The 24,262-nt window shown below is 44.5% G+C and overlaps 1 protein-coding gene across 1 annotated transcript in view; it reads left to right on the top strand.

Moving 5' to 3' along the window:
- Positions 1-1,030: 1,030 nt before the first annotated feature.
- Positions 1,031-24,262, top strand: part of TBX15 (T-box transcription factor 15) — a 106,045-nt gene continuing 82,813 nt past the window's right edge. The window contains exon 1 of the mRNA XM_045546325.1: positions 1,031-1,235. Within this exon, the coding sequence (XP_045402281.1) occupies positions 1,031-1,235 (205 nt within the window). The remainder of the gene's footprint in view (positions 1,236-24,262) is intronic.

Below are 24,262 nucleotides of genomic sequence, written 5' to 3'. Positions count from 1 at the left end.
TTCGTTTTGCTTTAACCAGAATTGCTCATAAAACGTTCAACAGGAATGTAAAAATCTGCGTGGCGAAATTCGGGCGGAACCAGCAGATCTAAAAGCACCTGGGGGCAGGCGCGAGATTACCAGAATAGTTTTCTGGGTGTTTTTGGACAGGTTAACATTTTGTCAGAGCCCCAAAATTCCAGATCTGCAACTAAAATGACACTGGGCTTGCAGCGCCTATGAAGCCCAGATTTGGGAGGAAAACGTTCGGATCTGGGATTTGCAGAAGTTTCTAAGGGCGATCAGACCTCGACTTTCAGCTTTCCTCCCTCCCCCGTCGAGTAACCCGTGGGGGACCGGGAAGCCAGGGGTTAAAGTCGACCCAGGAGCATCCAGGCGACTACAGGCGCTCAGCCTTGGCCCGAGCCTCAGTCTCTCCCTTCCTCTTATTGGTTCTCGCTCTCAGGGTTTCTCCTGTTCCCTCCTCGCTATTGGTTGGGGGCTGGCTTTTTCCCCCCTCAGTCTTTTTCTTTCTCCCCCCTCCCTCTCCCTCACCCCTCGGACAGGAGCGCACCGCCTGCCCCCTGTTCCTAGGGAAGGGAGGAATTTAGAGGAAAAAAAAGTTTCCCAGAAGTTTGGATCAGAGGAAGGACGGGAAGACTAAGAGAGGAAGAGAGAGGGAGGAGAAAAAGGGAGAGGGAGGAGAGAGAGAATAATAATAAAAAAAGATGAAGTCCAGTCGGCACAGTCTGTGAGCGCCTGCCCGGGTGGGTGGGAAGCAGGACTCGGGCGCTCATGCAGCGAGCGAGCAGCGCTCGGGGCGCTCGTTCCTAGCGGCCGGGGCAGCTAGGGGCGCCGGTCCTATCCGGCGGCGGAGGGCGGGGAAGGGCGCAGGGGGAGGGTGCAGAGGACCCGCGGAGCCGCCGCCTCAGCCTCGGCCGCCGCGCCGCCGCCTCTCCCGGGCTGGGCCCGGCGGGCGCTCAGAGCGTGAGGGTGCGGGTTGCTCCCTCAGTAGCGGGGGCGAGCCGGGGCCAGGGTGCGGGCGGCTAAGATGAGTGAAAGGAGAAGATCTGCAGTCGCCCTGAGCTCGAGAGCACATGCCTTCTCCGTTGAAGCCTTGATCGGCTCAAATAAAAAGCGGAAACTGAGAGACTGGGAGGAGAAAGGGCTGGACCTGTCCATGGAGGCGCTGAGCCCCGCGGGCCCGCTCGGAGACACCGAGGACGCGGCCGCACACGGCCTGGAGCCCCACCCGGGTGAGTGCGTCGGGTCGGACCGCGGGAGGCGGGTGGAGAAGGGACGCCGAACGAATGGCCAGTCCGCGGGTGAGGAGGAAGGCCCTGCCGCTGACACCCTGCCTTACTCCAACACCAGTTTCTTTTTCTTCGCGCAAATGCCTTGAGCCTCCCTTAAATTCGCCAGAACCAATGTGGGGGGCTTGCCTGAGCTTTGCATTTTGGTCGCCAAACTCAAAAGGGGGCCTGTTTAGTCGTATCTCGTCTTCTGGGAGCATAACGCAGCGTTCTCGGTGCCCGCAGCGGAAGGGCTACAGGCCCTGGGGTTAGCAGGGACGCGAGTAGAAGGCAATGGCGGGGGCGGAGAGGAGCTAGCACTTTCCAGGGCTCGAGAGGACCCGCGCGCGGTTCTCGGGACGATGCCTCAGTCACCGGGAATGCACTGTTTGTCTCATTTAGCTTTCGACCTCCGTCCTCACCCTTCTCCCAACAACTTTCCGGGGGTGGAGCATAATTATATTTCTACTCCGTTGGTGTTTACTGAAACAGAAATGGATGTTAGACCCCTTACCCTGCGCCCTGGGTCACTCTTCAGGGCCCACATCTCTGAGTATTGGCGGGGGGCGAAGGGGTGCGATTAATTTGTGTCTGGGATCTATGCATATCCTATGCATATTATGTGCACAGAACACGCAAAACTTAGGGTGGATGTCGATGTCTGTATTTTAAAAGAACCCTAGGAGGGAGGAATACAATTTAACGTTTTGTATTAAGTGCCAAGGTTTCAGCTGTGTAAAACAGCCCGGCAGAACAGCTGTTGTCAGAAGAATCTTGCGCCGCGCGCACACACACACACAACGCTCGCAGCTTGGTTTAGTGGCTTCAGAAACCTTCCAGCCCAGACTTCGAAAATCATGCTGGAGGTGTTCGTGCTGACCAGCCAGAGCTGGGAGTAGATCCGGTCCGCGTCCTGGCAAGCCCTGGGTGGGGGTGGCGGCCCGCATTGGGGTAGAGGCGGCCTCGGCTTCAGGAGCTTGGGGATCCCGGCCGGAATGCTGGCCAACTCGAGGAGGGACAGCTGTCGCTTACATTTTCTCTTCAAGCAGTGACAGTTCAATTTCCATGCTCCTGAGGCTAATAATAACGCGATTAGTGGGTGACCTGCAGAGACAGGGTTTTATGAATTCTCCGTGTTCTTGTGGCCCGTTACGGTATTTGGGTTTAGTGCTGGGGAATTATTTTTATTAGTCGATGAAAAGAAAATTAAAAGGAGATTTATTTCGTCCGTTGAAGCCTTTTCCTGTATTTGGATGCGGGTGCCGGTCCACGCGGACCCCTGCGGGGCAATCCAGAAAGGCACGCATGGCTAATATGTGTTTCCCTTCTCTGACTAGAGTCTATTTCCTCATCTCATTTATCTGTTATCAAAACCTGGTTTGGGCCTTCGTACAGTTAGAAGTTCTTGTAGGCCTTATGACAATTTACTATTTCGGAGCTTCCTTCATTTTATTTTCCCGATTGTGGAAAAAACAGAAGTTATTTAACTGCGCATGGCAGACGCTGTGTCCGCAGGAATTTTTCTCTTGGGAGGCCGCAGTTCGCCTGGAGCCTGTTTTCGGACGCATGTTCAAAAGGGCCAATATGTGGGATCATAATCAGGGACTCAGATCATGGTTTGTTCTTTCTGCTGTTCTCTTCAGCCTGAGTTCCACTCAGGAAGTGGAGAGACAAGCGAAGGGATGGGGCAAAAAGAAACCATTCCAGAGCCATGAACGTGTAGAACTGGACTCCAGAACTCTGTTCACTCGCTCCTGCGGGATGGGGGTGGGGTGGAACACCTAACTTAGAACTAACTTTATGTAACACGGAGTGAGTTCAGTTGGTCAGTTCCCATTAGTTTATCATTTTTTTAAAAGAAAAAAATGGGCGTTTGGATTAGAGAAAACGAAATATATTTGTGGGGCAAGAGTCCAGAAGGAAGAAGCTGAAAGCTGAGAGCACTCGTGGGCGTTCCGTGAAGCCAGGCTAGGGGCCTGGCTTTGTCTTGGGCCTAGGGGATCCCTAAGTTGGAGCCTAAGGCTTTCTTACGATCTGGACAAAAGATGAGAAAAGAGCTTTCAGAAAAAGGGCTCTGTGGCGTGAAGACGCTGCAGTTTCAGGAGCAAAGGAGGCGGAGCTGCGGGCTCTGGACCCGGACAGTAGCTGAAGGCGCGACCTGGGCTTGGGGTCCTTTTAATAGGCCTTTCTTTTTTCTAATATAGCACCCTAACAAACGTACACAGAGCCACATGCAAAGATGTGTGTATGTATGGAGGAGTAGCACAGGCAACCCCGTTGTGCCCAGGGCAGCGTCTCTGCCCTGCTGGGCCTCACAATTCTGTTTAAACTGTCTTCTTGTTAGGGCCTGGAGGCCGTGGCGCTGCTCTTCCACTCTAGGCCGATAATAAGCCCGGAACAAGAAAAAACAAAACACAACAAAAATAAAAACAAAGCTACCACGGGGTCGGGGGAGAGAATTAAACAAACACACACACACAGGCGCTCACACGCAGGAGACCCGCCTGTATTTATCATTCATACCATCTCTCTCTGATATCACCATTTTCAGTCCGCCCTACCGGAGCGTCAAAAATCCCAGGATCTTCAGACAACCCAAGGGTCAGATTTTGATGTTTAACTTTTATTCAAAAACACGGCCTTTTTCTTCTTCACAGCCCATTTTTCTTTCCGCATCTGCACAGAGCTGGCTTTAGTTGGCGCCCGAGCACCCGCAGCCTGGGGCGCCAACCTGCAGTAGCGGGGGGCCAGCCTGGCCTGCGCGCTGGAGACACTCCTCACAGGGCACAGTATGTATTTAAACAATTTTCCACCGAGCCTGGTGGCCCCGAAAAATCCCGAGGCCCATCGGCCTTTGAACAAAGGCCTGTAAGATACCCTCTCTGTCATACCGGCTCTGGCACTTCGTCTTTTGGGGAAACCGCTATGACTTGGCCGCCACAACTGGAGAGGGTCTCAAGACCCGCGTCCGAGGAGCCTGACTCTCAAGCCTGTTGCCCTCGCCCTCTCCAAGAGCAACAGAAGAAGCTTTTAAGCCACGATCGGCCAGAACAGCTGCTCTGTTTGTGGCCTTGAAAGTATATTTCAGGCGCCCGGCAGCGCCATCTGTGCTCGGACCCCAGCGCGGGCTCTGCCCGGCTTCCCCAGCTCTGGCTCCGGCCTTTCCCGCCAAAATCCTCCGCAGAGCGCGGCCGAGGCCGGGTCTCCCGCGGAGCGAAATAATTTAAACCTTCTGCGGAGGGATTTTCTTCTCCAGAGCCTGCGGTCCTGGGCCTGAGCCTTGCAGTCGCGCCGCTCCGGAGGCCTGGGGCGGTGGCGGCGCATGCGGGTGGGCACACACAGGTAGGCACCCCCAAGGACACGCGGGCAGACCGACACTGTGCACACGTGCACACCCGCTAGGCGCTCGCAGTCTCGCAGGCACATGACCGCCCAATCCCTAGTGAAATTAGACAGGAAAAACCTGCGCAGAAACCGCGGCTGCCCCAAGGCACTTTCTTCTTTCGAGTTCCTGAGATCAACTGGTCACATGAATTAATCTGCCAGTTTATGGTTTGTTTGCTCAAAGTAAAACTCTGAGATTTTAATCCTGACATCACCTCTCTACCCACCCCCAACCCCCAATAGGGAAACAGGGCGAAACGGAGGAAGTGACTCTTCACTGACGTTGAAGTAACGGATAAAAAGTGATGAGTTTGAAGCCAGCGGGGAGAATGTGCTCGTGCGGGGCACAGGCCTGGGGCTCAGACCGTAGGGACTGGGTGTGTGGCGCGCAGGGTGAGACGCCCAAGGGTCTGGCTGGGGTAGAGTCGCGGACCAGGAGCCCTGGTTCCTCAGTGCCGCGTGCGCCCCTGCTCTGGTGCTGGCCTTGAAGGTACCTTCCTTGCCCGGGGAGCCCGCCAAGAAGCCAAGTGTGGGGCCTGTCAGGTCAAAACTGTCTTCCGCGAAGGCCACCCCTTTGGTAAGTGACCTTGTGTGAAGGGGAATCGAGGGGGGAGATAAGGTCTGAATTTGTCATTGGCCAGTAGGATGATTGTTCGCTGGGGAATGACTGCCAATGGCCTTTTTCGCGCTCTAGAGATACCTTCTGGGTGCGTGGGGCTGGGAGAGCTCACTGCGACGTCTCTGGGGCAGTGGGGAGGGTTAGGAAGACATTCTGTGTAAAACTCTGGCCCTGGCGCGGTGGCGTAAAAGAAGCCAGTAGGAAAAAGGAAGTAATTTTAACCTTCTCCAACCTGAAGAAATGACAGCAGCCAACTGCTCAAGGGCAGTAGGGGGGACAGGGAATGGGGAAAACTCCAATACTTGGAGTTTGGGCTGTGATGGGGAGCAAGGACGTGCACTGGTTTGCACCTCCGCAGGTCCCCCACCCCTACTCCCACCCCAGCGCTTCAGAAGCCAGTAGTGACAGGCCTAGGAATAACAAGCAGACTTGCGGGGTGGAGGGAGGAGGGGGTCTCTCCCTTCGCTGCCTCGAGGTGCGGGACTGCCCTTCACCCGCCTCTGAGGCCGCCCGTCTCTGCACCTCGGATACCCGCTCGGGGAGCACAAACCCAATGGACAGCGAAGGCTTTTCTAGACGGCTCAGTGCACAGACTAGCGGCACTGCAATTCTGAACTCAGGTCACCCAACCCGGCGCTATTTCTTATTGAACACTATATTTGGGTTCCGAACTGGCCACTTGGGTTTCCTAATTTTATAGGTGAAATTCCCGGAAAGAAAATTTCATGGGGCAACGTTCATGCTGGGTGAAAGGGAGAGTTAAATTTCCTACAGTGGAGTTTGGACTGAAATTTTATTGACACAAATCCGCTGCCATTTGCCTGACACCCCCCTCCCCATATCAATTACTTCAAATGGTATACAAATCTTTTAATTATGAAAGGAAATTAGTTTAAAATACCTTTAATACAGTATGTGAGGTGAAAGTGAAGAGTGTCATGAAATTCCTAAACTAGGGGCTGAAATTAGAAATATTGGGTATTGGTGGTTTGTGCTTCCCATTTATTTGTATAATTTCCTGGAGTGTGTAAACATGCGTTTAATGAAATCAAGTCCTTCCTCATTAAGCCTTCATATTGAGCCACAAGGAGAAAGGGACAAATATGTTTTGGCTCAGGAGACCTAAGCATTGTGTTCATCCAAGCCTCTCCTAGGGCATTCTTTGCTATTATTAAAGACTGAAATATTTCAGGTCCATCACAATCATTCTATCGCCAAAAAATAATATTAATAAGATGAGAGGACTTTTTTAAGATCCTGATTATGGACTCCGGTAGAACTTTATTTCTCACACTTGGGAGAAAAGTAATTACTTTTTAAATCTGTGAATTCCTTCTCAGGATGGCTGTAGATTAAAAAAAAAAGAAAAAGTAAGGCTGAACAGTGTAGATTCCACTGAGACAAAGGGCAGACTGGCATGTTATCTTCTTTTCTCCTTTCTGAAAATGCAGAAATCCATTCAATGACTATTCTGGGAGTGTAGCTGGTTATTGCTTTTTTACTCTCAAAAGACAAAGTTGTTCAATAGGAGAGAATATTTAAGTGATTTTCCCATTAGAGGTTTATGTTTTGACCTTTTCAGATACTTTCCACAAAAGGGAAAAGTGAGAAACTGGTGGAATATGGAATCTCTTTTCCTTCTCTTTCTCATCTGTGTGGTTTGTTTTTGCTTTGCTTTTTCTGGTTTCTAGTAATTGTGGAATTTTATATGTGCATGACTGAGATACTCTGGGGTCTGCACTGGGAACAGCAATTAGCAAATTTATAAATCAGTGTCTGTTTATACTTCTTTGGGGGAAGGATAATCATTAGTTAATTTAAGTGAGGCCCTTGCTGTAAGTGTCAGGGGTGGAAAATGAGAATTGGTAGGGAGGACCTGCTGTGAAATGGGAAAAGGTGGGGAATTCAAGCAACTAGTGCAACCAATCAACATTTATTCAGTGCCATTAACGGCTTCACTTTGAGGCAAGATATTTTGCTGACTACAAACTGGCGATGAGCTTTTGATGACAGAAGTGAAAACAGGCCTTGCAATGACTACTTTTCATTTTGTACTTTTTATATTGGCCAGTGTTTAGCTTTGTTTACAAATAAATATATAAAAATGTATATTCACAAGTATATGTGTTTATACACAAATTTATGTGGGTGAACACCATAACACCACTGGAACACTATATCCACATCAAAATGCAAGTTTTGAATGGGATATAGATAATATTCCAGAGATAAGAAACTGCCATTTTTGTTTGTGTGGAGCCAGTTTAACAAATTGGGAACATGTAAAATTTGGGAGGCCAAAAGTTTTGTCACCCCTAAGTATCATTTCAAATTCTAGAGAATCCCAGATTTGAAACTTCTAGGTAATGGGCATTTTCATTTGATTCTTAAATGATAACTTTGACCAGACTTTGAAAGAAAGCACCCGAAAATGAGACTGTACAGATGCGATTTAAAAGAACAGGGAGAGTGGAAATTTTTCTAACTAAATTTGGCATTTTGTTTTGTGAATAATGCCATCTTCATTTTGGATGGGTAGAATGCTGCTTTTTATTCTGAGGAGCGATGCCATGTTCTTCTATGTAGAAAGCAAATGGAATAACGAACAGAAATCTGAATAATAATAACGGTTTATAGAAACATTGCAATTTGGGGAAATAAATTGAGAACATTAGAAGGACATTCGTATTTCTATTTGTCTTGTATTTATTTCTACACTATAATTGCCAAAGCTCAAATGAGCTGGCTGTTTCCAAAATGCTGACATACACTTTAGAGGATTAAAAAACAAAAACAACCCACAACAGATAACCGCAGAGTTCCCTTTGAAAGGGAACATTAGAGGTCATTATTATATACCTCGCCCAGAGCCTTGGAGTTATAGCGCCCAGTTCTTAACTAGGTGAACCGATTTTCCTAATCCTGTCACCTCAGCGTTTTCTCTTCACTATCCCCCAGCCAGGAACGTCTAGTTAAAGTCCCAGATGGGTCTCGAAAAACAATTAACCCCCTTGATGTCCTCTCCCTGCCGCTCACGTCCCCTCCCCCAGCTGCCTCCACGCAGGTTGAAAACGTCCGTTTCTTCCCCCACTCAGAGAATTTCAGATGTCGATTCACCGCGGAAGGAACTGGGATTGCATCTCTTCCCGTGAACCCGTCCCTAGGAACCAGGGCAGTTTCGGTGACCTTCGTAAGTTAGAATTGGGCCGTGGCGGCGCCTGCCCGCCCTCGCGCCTCGCCTGGGCCTCGGTGGCGCCGCGGGGCGCGAACGGCGGCCGGGTCTGCGCGCCCGGGACCGCCCGGCCTCGGTGCGCGGGCCCCGCCTTCCCGCTGTCGCGCCCGGGCTCGGCTCGGCCCCGCCGCTCGGCCGGGCTGGGTGCGCCCGGCGCTGTCGCCGGGCCTTGGAAACCGGGCATCCGCAATCCTGACTTGGCCGGTGCCCTTCTTAGCTCTAATTACACTCCGGAGAAACGTGGGGACTCTGGGGCAACTGGGAAGGCCTTGGTAAAAGACACTCCCCCCCAAGCACGACCCCCCCCCAACAACGAATCAAAAAGCAAACGGAACCCCAGGATCTTACACCTCGCGCCCTGAGGGGAGGTTGAGCTTTTGCTTTCATCAGGCAGAACAGATTTCCGAGGAATCAAACTGACTTCAAACATTAGCAATTAGAAACCAAGAATCCCTCGGCCTGAAGAACTTTTAATCCCTAAACATTTCCAAATGGGTAATTCTAGGGTCAGTAAATATCGTAACCAGTCCGTTAAAAAGGAAAGTCATCCTGTGGGTTGAGACGCAGAGGACCCCCGGATGCCTACGAGGCAGAGATGCCCCCGCCCAGAAACCGGGTACTGCCCCCTGAGACAAAAGGACAGCAAATGACTGTCCTTCGCGAGGTTCTCGGGATTTAAAGAAACGAAGTAATTATTTTGTCAAAAAAAAAAAAAAAAAAAAAGGCAGAAACCACCCAGCTGTACAAAGTAGGCTGAGAAGTGACTACTGGTCACTGAGAAATAATTGCGTTCTGTAAGAAGCCCACAAGAATGGCTTCCCTTTTAGAGGGAAGTCCTGTCCCGGGTCATCCTCGCTCCAAAGTTTTAATCTCACCAGGCTATAGGGCCCAGAATTGTAAAGCTGGGGGTTGGGTGGCTTGGGTGGTTCAGGGCTTCCATTCTTGCTGCTGAAAAGTAAATAACTGATTTTCAGTGGAGAGGGGCAAGCATTTGTGCCAATAAGTGATTATGAACACAGCAATACTTTCCCTGGGTTTGACAAAGTTTCCTCAATTCAGAAGGTTAATTAATAATTTGACTTTTTTGGTTTTTTTTTGGCAGTAAAGCCTGGGATAGGCTATAGGTACAGGGGCCATACCTAAGCTCTATTGGAAAGAAAGATTTAATTAGAAAATTAAAGGCATAAACAAACTTTCAGAGGAAAACTGAATTGTAAAACATTTCAGAAACCTTAATTGCTTATGTGGCTGTCTGTGAGTTCTTCACTGCATTGCGAAGCTTTCTCCACAGACCCTCATATTCTACATTATATCCATGATTTATAGTAGAAAGAGGGCTAGAGAAACTTAAATTAGGAGTCAAAGATTCTGGTGCTAGCTTTGCTATTAATGTTAGAACCGGGGATATTTGCTTTAAAGGCAGACATATTGATGTTGAAAAAAAAATGTTTTACAGTTATTTCACAGCCACTGATGAGGCCTCCATTTCTAGTTCGTGAAGTGAAAGAGACATACTCATATGATACCTGAGGTACCTTTAGCTGTAAGATGCTATGATCCTGTTAACTTTTGTTTTTTAAAATATTAACATTTTTCTCCTAATGCACCTTGGCCATCACTTGATGTATCCCTTACTTTGTTGGAACGAGGGAAGTTTTAATACAGTTGTAGAAAGTAACAGTAATAGCAACACAAAATTTTTTTAAAAAGGTTTTTAGAGCTAGAATTAAGAACTTTCATAAAGTTCTTGGAAAAGTTTTCATATTAATATCACATGTGCAGAAGTCCTGGATCAGTGATTTCTAGTCTTTTGTGTATGGTGTAACCTATTGTTGCTTGTGTGAACACTGCTGAAAGAGTTCTATGGCATTAGTGAATTTAAAGGAAATGTAAGTTATTCATGCTTTGAACATTTTCTGTGCCATTCCCAGGAATTACTAGAAAAATTCTGTGGATTTGAAAAATGAAGTTTGAAAAAAAGCAACTTAATCATTGGTAAATTGAATTGGTGGGCCAAAAAAAAAAAATCAGTTGCCCCCATTACTATTTGAGCGTGATGGAAAGCACTAGTAACTATTTTCCATGTCTAGTCTGCTAAGCCGAGATCTTTATCTGGCAGAGATGTGAGAATGCTAAAAGGATGACTTAGTAACAGGCAAAACGCTTGTCAACAAGATAGATCAGAAGACAGCTTAGCATTCAAGACCTCTATTCATAGTTGCTGAACTTGAGGGCAGGGTCAGAGGCAAAACTGTACCCAGCACACACCTAGGAGGGTTTCTCATGTTTCTACCCTGTAGGACTTTATTTCTTTACAGACTTCTGCAATTGGGCTCAAACCCTAGTGATGGCTCCCCACCCTGATTTGATGCCCCTATTCTGTATAACCCCTGTGCAGACTTTTGTAATCATATAGCCTGTGGATTTCCTGGCCGTCTTCTCTCACTACTACCCTATAAACTGCTGTAGACCAGGGAGCTTGTTATCATTGTTTTTGTAGATCCAGTAACACAGCACAAGTGTCTGGTACATGGGAAGCACTTAATAAATAATAAAACTATAATAATAATGATAACACAATAAGGACAAAAGGTAGTGACATTTATTGAACACGTACTATGTGCCAGCCACTGCGATATATATGTATGTATATATGTTTATACATATAGATATACACACCTATATATACATTCCAAATAATAATATATCAGAACTCATGAAATAGTTATCTTTTTATCATTTCTATTTGGTGCAATGAATGAATGAATTATACAACATAGTGGTTAAAAGTTCAGATTCTTGGGGTCAGACTGCTGCGTCTGAGTCTTGGCTGTAACACTTGCTAGTAGTATGACGTTGGAGCGAGTTAATTAATCTCTCTCAACCCCATTTTCTGCATCTGTGAAACTGGAATAATAAATGTGTACATCAAAGGGTTGTTTGAGGATTAAATGAGATCGTGCACATACAGGAACAAAGGATTTAACACAGTGCCTGTTATTCCTATCAACTGAATTGACAGTAGTTACTCACCTTAGTGACCAGCTTGGATGAGAAATTGTTGCAAATGGTAGTCTGAAGCAGCCACCACCCCTCTCCCCCGTTCTTTGGCTTTAAATGGAATGTTTGGGACTTGAAGTGGGATGCTCACTTTGTTTGTAGCCGATGGTTAGAAATAGTACTGAATCTGAGTACGTGTGACTAATAAAATAAAAAAGAACTTTGAGAAGTGTTGCTATTCAAGGTTCCACTAAGGCAAAAACCCAGCACCTGCGTGAGCGTGTGAGGGAGGGAGGGTGTCGAAGGGTGGGGACCCACTGGCTGGCATGCAGTAGGGAGGGGGGGCAGGCAGCAGGGCAATAGGGAGACTCAGCTTTACCAGTCCCCCAGGAACTCAGCCCTGAGAAGACAGAGGGGCCTTTCTGGATGCGGGGAAGTGGAATAACACAAGCATATTTCTCTTTGGTTAGTTTCTGATATTTCTACCTGCGGTCCAGAAATCCCTGAGAGGTCAGGATTTATCTGATAGGAAATAGGAAGATTCATTCTTTGTTTGTAAAGCCGTATTCTGATGTACCCCCATAATTTTGGGCAAAATGAGCGAGTTGCGCCAATTAGTTGAAGCTGCAGTAAAGGATTAATGGGTGTTGCTTGGTTGTGTTAAAAAAAAAAAAAGAGGAAAGGGACTAAATTAAAGAAAAACTTATATTTAAACTGAACGTCAGGGAAGAAGAGATTGGAAAACCCTTTTTAAGAAAAATAGCAGAAGCCCCAGACATTTTGTTGGAATCCACATCTGGCTGCTCTGGTGTGCTCAGTTTTCCTCCTAGAAAACAGAAGCCAGGATTTGATGATTTAATACATATACATATACATATATATATATATATATATATATATTTTAAATTGTTTCACCCTTGACTTTGTTTATATTGTTTCCTGGCAGCAGAAGGAGAAGGTGACTTCCCTAGGGAAGAGGAACAGAGAAGAGATCCTTCCTCAGCTTCTTTCAAGGAGCTCCGGGCCCTTCATCAGAAGTGCCGAGGCCCTGACCATCCAGAGGAGAAGGGAGCTACCCTTTCCTGCTGGAATCCCGGTCTCAGTCTCGAAAATAGACTCTTTGCCCCTTCATTTTATCTCCAAGACAAATATTCCTATACTTCTCCAATCTCATAAGCATCATGTTCACTCAGAGTGTCGACAACTCTAGCCAGCAGTAGCTTTCATGGATTGAGGGCACACTCTGTACCAGGCACCGTGCAGACAGTTATATCCTCTCATTGCATCCACCCAGTAGTCCTTGGAGGAAGGTGATTGTTTCTCCATTTTACAGAGGAGGAGATTGACACAACAAAGTAAATAACTTATCCACAGTCACACAGCTCCAGTCTACTTTAAGTGACTTTGCCAGAATTTAAACCCAGCCCTGTGTGGCTCCAGAGTCAATATCCTTAACCACTAGGCAATATTGCCTCTCTTGTAGATGACTCTTAAGTGTTTTAAGGTGGAAATTCATGCTTGCTGCTTGTGTTTTTCCCAAAACAGAATTTGTTAAATCATGAGTCAGAGACAGCTTATTTACAGTTTCTGGGTCTTTACCTTCCTTGCTTGTTATTAGCCACTCTATAGTTCTAAGTGACTTTCCCATACCTGCTAGCAGAGGCCTTTGTGTGGTAGCACTATGGAGCTGTATCTCTAAGCCATGGTCTTTGGAATGGGACACGTGCAGCCTTCCCAACATGACCCACTTTTCTTTGACTTTAATGCACAGAAATCTCAGTGTCTGAGGCATAGTGACACATACTGAGTTTGGTCTAAAACCTTCCCATCCTAAATCCTCTCATGCAGTGAAATTCAGGGGAAATTTTAACTGCTCTGTTTTACCCATTCCCTTCTCCATTCACAACGGGATAGATGGAATCTTATTGGTAATTGATTCAAAATGGAACAGCTTAGAAACGTATCAGTTGCAGTGACGGGCAATTCGTGCATTTCTAAGTACTGTTGATTTTTTCAAACTCAGCAATCACAGCTGAAATCCCTTTGCCATGGATTGAATTTACAAAGGAAGAGATTCTGATTTCCACAGTGGCTTCTTTTTAATGCCCAAGGATTAGAAAACCGCCTTGAGGACCCACGGCAAGTACACCCGCTCTTAGAGTCTCAGCTTTAACTTTAACCTCTGAGTGACTGCTCTGATTCATTTATTTTGTAACAGCTCTATCTAGAGCAGCTTTGTTTGGTATGGAATCAGTTATTTGCAGAAATATCTCATCCTGATAAACACTTACACCCCATGCTTCATTACTCTTTTAACACTGTAAGTGGGTGGGATGCCAGCAGTGTTTCAGAGAACTTAACAGTAGTTTCAGGTTTTTTGGTCCACCTGTTCACTGTCTTTCCATCACTTTTTCTCCCACTCCAAGTAGCCGTCCTCTCCTAGGAAGTCTGATGTCTCCAACAGGGATTTGGAGAAAATCCACTCCCCCTGCCATTTCAGTATGTGGACTTTAGCGTTAATGTGTTTCTTGTCTGTTTAATTGTATGGTCTGCCATATTCCTGTCTGTTGTACTCAGTGATAAAAAAGTGGCTTTTAGAAGCTAAAAAAAGAAAGTTGTCAAGTCCATCTCTGTTTTAAAGCTTTGCTTTCTCTTGTTGCCAGCCCCACTCTGTACAGGCAACTGATTGATGGGATTTGATATGCTCTCGCAGCAACAGAAGCATATGGATCTCTGGGCCCATTTCCTTTCCCAAGGAATCCATATGGAGCCAGACTCTTGAAATATAGAGTGTGGCAGAGGATGAGATGAATGCTGCTATCTTGGGTGATTTACTGGATCTCATCCACAAGATCTATACAATTAGGAATGTAGATTCTGTAAGATATGCAAGCAGCCAGGCCTTGGTCATTTCATTTTTCCTTTAGTGTTCAGAACACTGGTTGCATGACCAGCATTAATCCTGGGAACGTTAGATCTCATCTGGTACAACCATGTATTACCCAGATTAGACTGTGACATCACAGAGATTTAAGGCATCTCTGTGATATTCTGACTGGGTGGTAGGTACTGCAGGAGGTGCTTCCTACAGACACAGGCCAATTTGACTGCTTTTGGGGGGGGGTGGAAATAGTAAACCAAGCTTCAATGAGTGCATGTGCGTGTGTGCGTGCGTGTGTGTGTGTGTGTGTGTGTGTGTGTGTGTAGGGGAGGGGTGGGGGGCGCTGAGGGGTGTTATGGAGAGCTGGGTGTAACGGTTCCCCAGCCTGCGTGGGTGAATTGGTTCCGGATGTTAACATTTTTTCCTTGGGGCTTGACTACATTCTTCTTTTTCTTTGCCTGTCTGTTTTCCTGCCCAAATTGATAGGCCCCCACAGCTGTGTGGCTCATTGCTGGTGAGTGTTGAGAATGAAAACTCTGCTTTATAACAAGGGCGATTTGGGGGCATGTGTATAGGTACAGAGTTTTGAGGGCTTTTCATCCAGCATTTTTTCTGACTTTTGAGGGCCTTTTTGTCCATCATCTTGTCAGCTGAGTACTACTAAACCTGTAGTGCCTTGGATGGCCTCAGCTGGGAAATGAGTAGGAAATGTTATGTAAAGGCAGACAGTCCTTCATATCCTAGAAGCAGAAGAAGCTGGCTGGCGTGGGAAACTAAGACAGTAGATGGAGGCCAAGCAATCAGCGTTGCAGAGAAGAGAAGAGTATTGGCTTTGGAGTCAGGGACCTGACTTGAGCACCTAGTTCTGGCTGTGTGACCTTGGGCAAGTGACTTAGCCATTCTGTGCCTCAGTTGTGTATATGTAAAATGAGCATAATAATACTTGCTGCAGGGCTGTTGTGAGAATTAAGTGACATAATAATGCAAAGTGTTTGGCCCAGTACCTGGTACAGAGAAAGTGCTCAATATTATCATCTGTCTACCTTGCGCATAATTATGCTTTTGGTAAACTGAGAAAACTTAGACACTGTTCAGTGTTCTTATGAAAAACCATTTGGAGAGTGCTGGGTACAGGATTGGTTCAAACTACCTTTTCTGCCTGATCTGCCCTGCTGCTCTGCCTATACACGTCCCTCCTCACAGGCTGACCTCTTCCCCTCCTCCATTCCATTGTTCCTGCTCCTGCTGTTTTTTTTTTTTTTTTCCTCAATAGGTTTAGGGGTACAAGTGGAATTTTTTGTTACATGGATGAATTGTTTAGTGGTGAAGTCTGGGCTTTTAGTGTGCCCGTTACCTGGATAGTGTACATTGTATGCAATAGGCAATTTTTCATCCCTTACCCACTCCCAGCCTCCACTCTTCTGAGTCTCCAGTGTCCATTATACCACTGTGTATAACCATCCCGCTCCTGCTTCTGTCTGGAGCACTTTTCTTCCTGCTTTCTCCCCTAAAATTCTTTCTGAAGAAAGTTAATCCTACTTTCAAGACCCAAGCACCAAATATGACAGGAATATTCCAAGATGGAGAAGGGCAATTTGCTATAAATGTTACTTGACATACAAAGGCAAACATGTGATGGCTTCAGAAAATTACATATGCCCATGCAGAGCTCACGTGTTTGGTACTACCATAATGAAAGAAAGTTCTGGGATGCCACCAATTTTATCTTCATTAGTCTGCTATAGGGAGCTTTTTTTAAGGGACCTCTCTCTGTTTTTCTCTCAAAATGGTGCCAGGGTGCTTCTGTAATTTTATGGTCACAAGGGAGTCCCAGACTAGGTTATCTGTAACTCTCAAGGGTATAGCCAAGATTGTACAAATTCAAAGGTCCCCCTTTGGCCACTGTCATCAGAAAACTACTCTTGAGAGGAGGTTTTTACCAAGTAACCTGACTAGACTATTTCTGAGCAAGGCTCCTGTCGTGCCTTTGTCTTCATAGAATACCTGCAGGCTTCACACTATCAACAGGCCAGTAATTTGGCTGTAAGCTGTTCTTTCCTTGGCAGGATACACACCTGTTCTATTCTTTTTGCCCTATTAGATTGGCATTGACCTTTAGACTCTTGGGCAATTGATGTCTATACTCAAGGAGATGTTGACTTTGACTGTCTCTCTTGTTCTGTGACTATCTTTGTGCATGTAAATATATATACACATGGTGCTTTAGACTGACCTTTCCTACATTTTACAATGGTTACAGAAGAATGGGTAAAGTGAAAGTCTATAAAATTTAATATTTTATACATTTCTTATGACATACCACACATTTTGCTGTGAATTATAACTTTTTGGAGGGAATATTTATTTTACAAGCCTCAACTGGACTGGGAAACCCTGGAGAGCACTGAATCTTACTCATCTTTGCATCCCTGTTGGCACTCAGAGAACATTTGTAAAACTGAATCCATAGTTGTCAGACTTTAGTGATGGGTTTTGTAACCACTACAGCCACTTTACAGATGACTTGGCTTCAAGATGGTCCTGGAGGCCCAGCATGAGGTGTCTGCCAGTCACCTGTAGGTGTGACCTTGGATGTGTCAGCTGATCTCTCTATACTCTGGAATCTCTATCTATAATGGGGATAAGACCACTGGAATTGAGTAAGAAAGAAAGGATATCTAATTGTACTATTAGCAAGGCATTTTTGTAGACAGAAATTGCTGAATGCTCTCTGCATGGAGTCTGTTTGGGAAGCTTTTGCCTGATGGGGTGTTAGCATTTAGAAGCATGATTGGTTTGTGGGAACATCTCTGCCTCCTCTTTCCCTATTCGTTTCAGACTTATGGCATGGCAGTCTCTGTTTTCTGCCCAGTGAGGGAGAAAAAGCAATAGAACAAAAAGCAACCTGAAAATCCCCAGTGTTACACAGAAGTGCAAAAAATACCTCTAAATGAAAGACAGATTGCATGTGTTTGCTTGAGAGAGTGGAATGATAGAAATTCTTCTGGCTTTTCCTTCCCAAAAGCAGTGGGGAATATGTGAGGGACCTGACAGGAGGTTCCAGCTCAGGACTCAGCCCCATGGTAGGGGAGAAGGCAGACTGTCAGGAGAAGAAAGGAAAAAAGCCCTCTGAAACACAAAGTAACTGTTGAGCAAGATGGAGGGCTGAGAAATGGGAGGCAGCTCAGTGAGAATGCATCTGAAAAACAGCACAGTCAGAAGAGTCAGGGACTGAGACACACAGAGGGCCAAGTACTGTTTGGTCCCTGTTAAATTACATGTAGAATGCTTAGTACTATTCTGAGCCTGACACAGATGGTCAAGGAGAAAAACCACCTCACTTTGCTATCTCATTTCTTTTTTTTAATGCCTTATGACCTGCCTTACTGCTGCAGATTGTAGCTGGAAATTGCTTTAAAAGAGAATGGTCTCCAAACTTGCTTTCGTTCAGACTGTTAGCCACTATGCCCACAGTGGTGGAGGATTGGTGAGCCTGACCTAGTGTTATTGTGGGTTCTGCAGGGCTGGTGGCTTCCAAGCCATTTTTATATTCTAAGCCCTGTTAAGAGCGGAGATAGCCTTGGAGAGCCAGACTTACACAAGGAGGGTGACAGAGCTGGGGTGAGTTGATGCTTTGAGCTCCAAGGATGGGAAAAGAGAGTTTCTCTGTGTGTTGTATGTAAATGAGCAGAATGACTGAGTCTGTCTTTCTCCAGTTAAGTATCTTTGATCCTGAATCATGAGAATACTTCTTCAAGATACCTTTGTGGGCCCCTAAATGTTAGCAGCCAACAGACTCTAGGAATTTATAGAATGTCCTGGTGTCTTTTGGGAGAACACCACTCTACCATGGTCTTTATTCTGGATCCTCTTTAGAAAGGGAATGTGACCCAGGAACTCAGCCTTCGGAGGGGAGGCACAGGACAACTCACCAAGGTCTGGTTGTAGGTCCTGAAGGACCCAATTTGACACCTCTGAAGGACAAGACTCCTCAGATGCTGAAGTGTATTCCAAGGAGTACATATTGCCCATAAAGGTGTGAAAATACATTCTTCATTCATCGGCATACTGATCTGATGGTTTATAGGTATCCCTTCAGGTCTGTCATGGTCTAGGTCAGGATCAACATCCACAGTGGGCAATCCCAGAAGGACTTTGCCTTGAGGCCCCTATGCTAATCACACAGATTGAGCTCTCTCTTGTCTTTCTCACATGGATGTGGGTCCTACAGAGTGAAGGAGAGGATGGGATGAACCTGAGCTATAGGGCATTGGGAGAGGCCTGTCCTTTGGGCTGCACTAGGCACAGGGAGTAAGTACATTTATCCAGGATGCTAAGGAACTTGGTGCAGCTATTCTAGGGAAAGAGATGTTCTGACTATGGTGCCAGTTGCTTTTCATGACTTGCAAAAGGGCTTCTCTTTAACTCAGATATTGTTAACAATCCATGCTAGGTGATGTATTGATTGTGACATTTGGGGTGTACTGTCTTAGGAAAACCCCAAAACTGACTTTCTAATCCTACCCACATTTATACTTTTCAAAAAAGCTTGAAGTGCCTGGTACTGAAGATTGAGTTTGAGGCCTGGTGTCTTTAGCTGGAAGAGGGTCTGGGCTAACATGGAGGCTCCCTGTGCCTGGCTCAGGGGCTGTGCTCACTTTACACTGTAATCTAACACCCACATCACACACCACTCTATAGATGGGAGGTGTGGCACCCCAACACCCTGTTTCAGAAGCCCAAACCAGAACCACTAGACCCTCAAACTAATTTCCATGCTGAGAACTTCTAGACCTCTCCTTCTTCATCTGGTAGCATCAGTGAAACAGCCTGTTTACCTATGAGTGCAAAATATTATCAGGATCAGCTTTTTTAATATTCTCAATAGTCTCTGGAAATAAAGCTGTGCATTATTATGACCAGTGGGACTTATAATTATGTGCTGCTATACATCACTTCTTGTAATATGCAAATTTTTACCAAATGCATACATGGAATTTTTGGAGGATACATTTATTTTTCAATGTACATAGAGTGTTTGCTATTTTTAGGTGTTCTAGTGTGAAATGCTATGCAGGACAAAAAAAAAAAATCCAAAATGAAGACAAATTTTTGTTGCTTTGGTAAAGCCAGATTTTCATAGACCAAATTTGCTAAACTTAAGTTATATTAATATCTCCTATAATGGATTTTGCATTTTAGTTGGGGCTTGAAAATTGACCCATTGTGTATACTTGATCACTTGAATTTCGCCTCTTGCTTTGCCAAGCTCACAGGTTCAGTGTATTTCTGCTTGGAAATAAAAGTGTGCAGTTTCAGGGAGTTTCTTAAAGAAAAATTTTAAATGCTTTACAGAGGTCAACTTCGAAAACATTGCTTAAGTTACGGCTAGGGAATGTTCCTAATTCCATTTTCAGAAAAGAATACTGAATGAAAAGGCTCCTATGGGAAAATGTCAGAGACCTACTAGGAACAGGAAACTGGCAATGCAGGTAAATCATTACTGTGAATCTTTATTTCTCCATGCGAATGGGGGGAGAATGCCATATGCCAACCAGCTATCTTTCAGAGGTAGTGGAAAATAGCCTTGCATGGCACAGGCAAGCTCTGGTTATTGTTCTCTTTCAGACAATTAGAAAAACCTTTTATTGTGAAAATTCTAAACACGAAAGTACCACGAACCCTCATGCACCCATGACCCACCTTCAATGCCATCAAAGTTTCTGCCATACTTGTTCCCCATCTCTTTATTCTTTTTTTGCTGGAACATTTTAACACAAACCTTAGACATCATGCCATTTCACCACTACGTACTTCAGTATCCAAGTAAACCTCAAAAAAAAAAAAAAAAAAAAAAAAGGTCATTTTCCGACAGAAATACAATGCCATCGTCGCACACACGATTAATAATAATTTTTTGATATCATCTCAGTCAGTCCATACTCAAATTTCCCTGATTTGTTCAGAAACAGTTATGCTCTCATTGCCACAATGATCTTCTGATCAGCTTATAGTTAGTTCTTCCAAGTAAGCCACCTGCCAAACAGGTTCCTGTAGAGGGCTGACCACCTAGTGGGCCTGAAGGGTATGTTGCCAGTACAGATTCTAGGGCTCTACCCCCAGAGACTCCTTCCAGGAGGTTTGAATGAAGAGGAAACATTGAAGTCTGTGTTTTAGAAATGTCCTCAGATGATTCTGATGGGCAGTTAGGTTTGGAAACCATTGTTCTATACCACTATCTTTTTCTTAGGAATGCCTGTGACCAAAAAAAGACTAGAAAATATATGTTTGGCATATGGTCAGAGGGCTCTGGAACCTGAATTTTTAAAGCTATTGTAACAGTTCACCAGTACCCAAATAAATGCCATAGCTGAGAGCCTTCATTACTGTAGCAAGGTCAGAAAATTACTTTTTGTTTTAATAGGAATGAATTGTGGCTATTGAAATAATGTGGAGGGGGGGCAGTAAGTAATATCTGATTACAGGCTTCCTAGGCAAATGAGGCTCAGGATGTCTTTCTGGTTGTGGCAAATGCAACTTGCTATTTTATAGAGGTCATGGGAAATGAAACTCCTTCAGGGTTTTAACATTGACAAGAGAATACCATTCTGGAAGTGAATTAAATAAGAATTAAATTTAATTTTATGCAGGTTAACTCAGGGAGCCATGCCCAACATTTGCAACTCTTAAAATGATATTTAGACCTGAATGAAACACCAGATTGAATAAGATACAAATTTAAAAGTGAAACATTTGGGTAACCTCTTCTTTTTGTCTACATGCCTTTAAACAACTGCTTTGACTAATTTATCTTCTACTTGTCCCTCTCCTTCACTGAACTGATGGGTTTGATTTACTGAGTTGGCAGATAAAATGCTGTTTTTTTGGAATATAACTATGTTTCTCAGGCACACAGAGAATGTAAAACCTTAGCTCAGTGGTGGTGAGCACATTATTTTAAATCATCTTGTTTGAAATATTGCCTGATAATGCCACTATTTATATGTCATTTTTATAATTTTTATACAGTATTCCTGTCACTGTGAAATCTGAAATGACCACCCATTATGGAGTCATTTTAATCCTTCAGTTTTGAAATTATGCAGTCAGATGCTTGGCTAAGTCAAAACAATACTAAACAAACATGTTGATTTAGTATCTTATTACAAAAAATTACTACTAATCACTTGTGGATTCCTAAATAAATAAATGTACAGTTTGGTGAGCAATTGTTATTAGTCTGTGTACCTTGAGATTGGTGAGCCTGTATGAGAAGGTCAATACTGTAGGTGTCAAGGGGTTGGTCCTTTGCATTTTCTCCTGCGGCACTTTGCTTGTACCGCTAATAGTATACGGCAGTGACCGTATTGGAGTATAACTATTTGTTTACATCTATCGCCTTGACTAGACTTGTCTTTCCCATAGGTCAGGAGTTTGTCTTCTCTATCTCTGTATCTGTAGTCCTCATACCATCCCTGGCTTGCAATAAATGCTCAATAAACATGTGTGGCAATTAACGAATTAGTCATAGCTTTTTTTGTGTGTGTGCTGGGCTATCAGATTAACTATTTTGATTGAACCAAATGGCTGGAAAATTCAGTCATGTTACTGGCTCTTCACTACAAAAATCTCTTGTGTAATACTGCTAATATTTTATATTTGTGTAGCAGTTTATTTTCTCAAAGTACTGTCTGTCCCAGGATGGAAAATCATGTTGATAATTTAATGTGATTTTCTCAAAACTGTATAGAATGAAGCCACTAGTCTGCTTATTTTAGAAGTGGGAAAACAAATGAGGACGATTTGACCAAGATCACAGCCAGGTATGAGCCAAGCTCTGGGATAGATCTGTTTCTTTCCTGTTAAAACTCCCAGCCTCAGTACACCCTCCTTTTCTTATCCTGTGCACTGGGGTGGGAGTTCAAAGGGTATGCTGGAGACAGGCAGAATGCTGTTTACATTCTCAGGGCCTCTGAATGGGCAATGGGTTTTCTCCTAGTTTTGTAGGGGTCTGGTTGAGGGCTGGGCCTATAGGCACATGGTAGTGATGTGGAGGGTTTCCTTCACTGTTTCTGAGGAGCCAGTGTTTCCGGGTTCAGAATGTCTACCTGTATGTTTCCTCAGCTGCTACCCAGCAGGCCTGGGAGCACCTACTCTGTATGATTTGTTAAATCCCTGCTGGATGGCAGTGAGTGTTAGTACCTTCTGAGGGTGGACCACTGGTTCCCTCTATACCTATTAATTCACTTTGCTTGGGAAGTGTATCCATAGGTTTTTCCCTGAAAGACTGAATCAAAGCCTCAAAATCCCAAGATCAGTGCTATTCGTATTTTCCTCTTAAAGTACCAGGCCCACCTCTGTGCCTGAGAAGATCGTGTTGGCCTGACAGTTTCCATTCTTTAATAGGCTGTCATAGTTGTTACTCATAAATTAAAAAAAAAAAAACTCAGACAATTTGTACACATATTAAAAAATCCAAACAGCCCAAAAAGTAACAGTGAAAAGCATAAAGTGAAAAGTCATCTCCCATCTCTAGTTTCCTAGGATATCATCCCAGGACAACCTCTGTTACCCGTTTTCTTTTGCATCATTGCAAATATATGTATGACTCATGTATATGAATCATTGTATGAATGATGTGTATAAATTATTATATTCACATGCACACATATGTACATATATAAAGCTTCAAAATGAAAACACAAATTGTGGCATAACACATATAGCACTTTAGACTTTATAGTTTTAGTTTTGAGTTGTTGTATTGCTGTTGTTCAATAGCCATACTTGCAGGTTCCCCTTGTCCCCTGTTATTAAAGTCACATAGTATTCCAGTGTGTACATCTAATTATAACTTTTACTGATCCTATTTTAATGGACCTTTAGGTTGTTTTCAGATATTTGCTTCTTTAAATAAAGCTCCATGATTATTTTGGGGGCATTCTTGTGATGGCATTTTTAGAATAAATTCTTTAAATTTTTTTTCCTTTTTTTAAAGACCATATCTCCAAATAAAGAATAAATTCCAAAAGTAGAGTTGTATAGTTGAAGTCATTTAAAATTTTGATGATTATTCCAGATTACCCTCCAGAAAAGTCATTCAATGTATACTTCCACCCACGGTTGTACCACAGCCTATTTCCTATCCACTTGCCAACAATATATTAGAACATATTTTCATCTTTGCTAACTAATATCATTGTCTTTGAAAAATGCTTGCAAATTTATTTCATCATGGATTCTCTTCAGTTCTCTCCCCAACTTCCCCATTTTTACCAGGTACAGAGCTTAACTTTATAGATCTGTAGGGCAATTTCTTCTTCCCTTTAAACATGCATAGGGTTTTGTTTAATCTCTCAGGCTTCCCTGTTTCTCCATTTATTACCAATCATTACTTTAACTTATTCTTTTAGGATCCTGGGGTGCAAGTCTTCAATGCCAGAGGCTTTCAAGGTGTTGAGTAAATAAGAAATGGCAGCAAACATTTCTTGTTAGCGAGGGAGAGAATAAAAGGCATGTCACTCAGGGTTTCTGGGTGCAACTTCAGTTCAATTATCTTCAGATGTTTAAAATCAAGGCTGTTTCCAGACCATTTCAAAGAATGGCAGGGCAACATGCTGAGACCTATGTGAAATGAACACCCTGTTACAACTAATTAGTGTTACTGTTTTCCTTGCAGTTGGGGGTGAGAGGAAATATATGAAGGGTGTTTATCTCTTCCTGTAGTAGGAAAGAATTGGAACCACTGGAAAAGCCTAGAGGGGGACCCAGACTCTGACTCTGACTGGCTATTCCCACCTTTCTCCAAAGAATGGCTGTGAGCAGCTATGAGCCATGTAGCTGATTTGATCCCAACTCTTAGGCCTTTTTTGACC

The sequence above is a fragment of the Lemur catta genome, chromosome 3 (genome assembly GCF_020740605.2).
Source record: "Lemur catta isolate mLemCat1 chromosome 3, mLemCat1.pri, whole genome shotgun sequence".
Taxonomy (NCBI): domain Eukaryota; kingdom Metazoa; phylum Chordata; class Mammalia; order Primates; family Lemuridae; genus Lemur; species Lemur catta.
The sequence above is the reverse complement of the archived record's forward strand: the minus strand, read 5'-3'. Positions and strand labels throughout refer to the sequence as shown.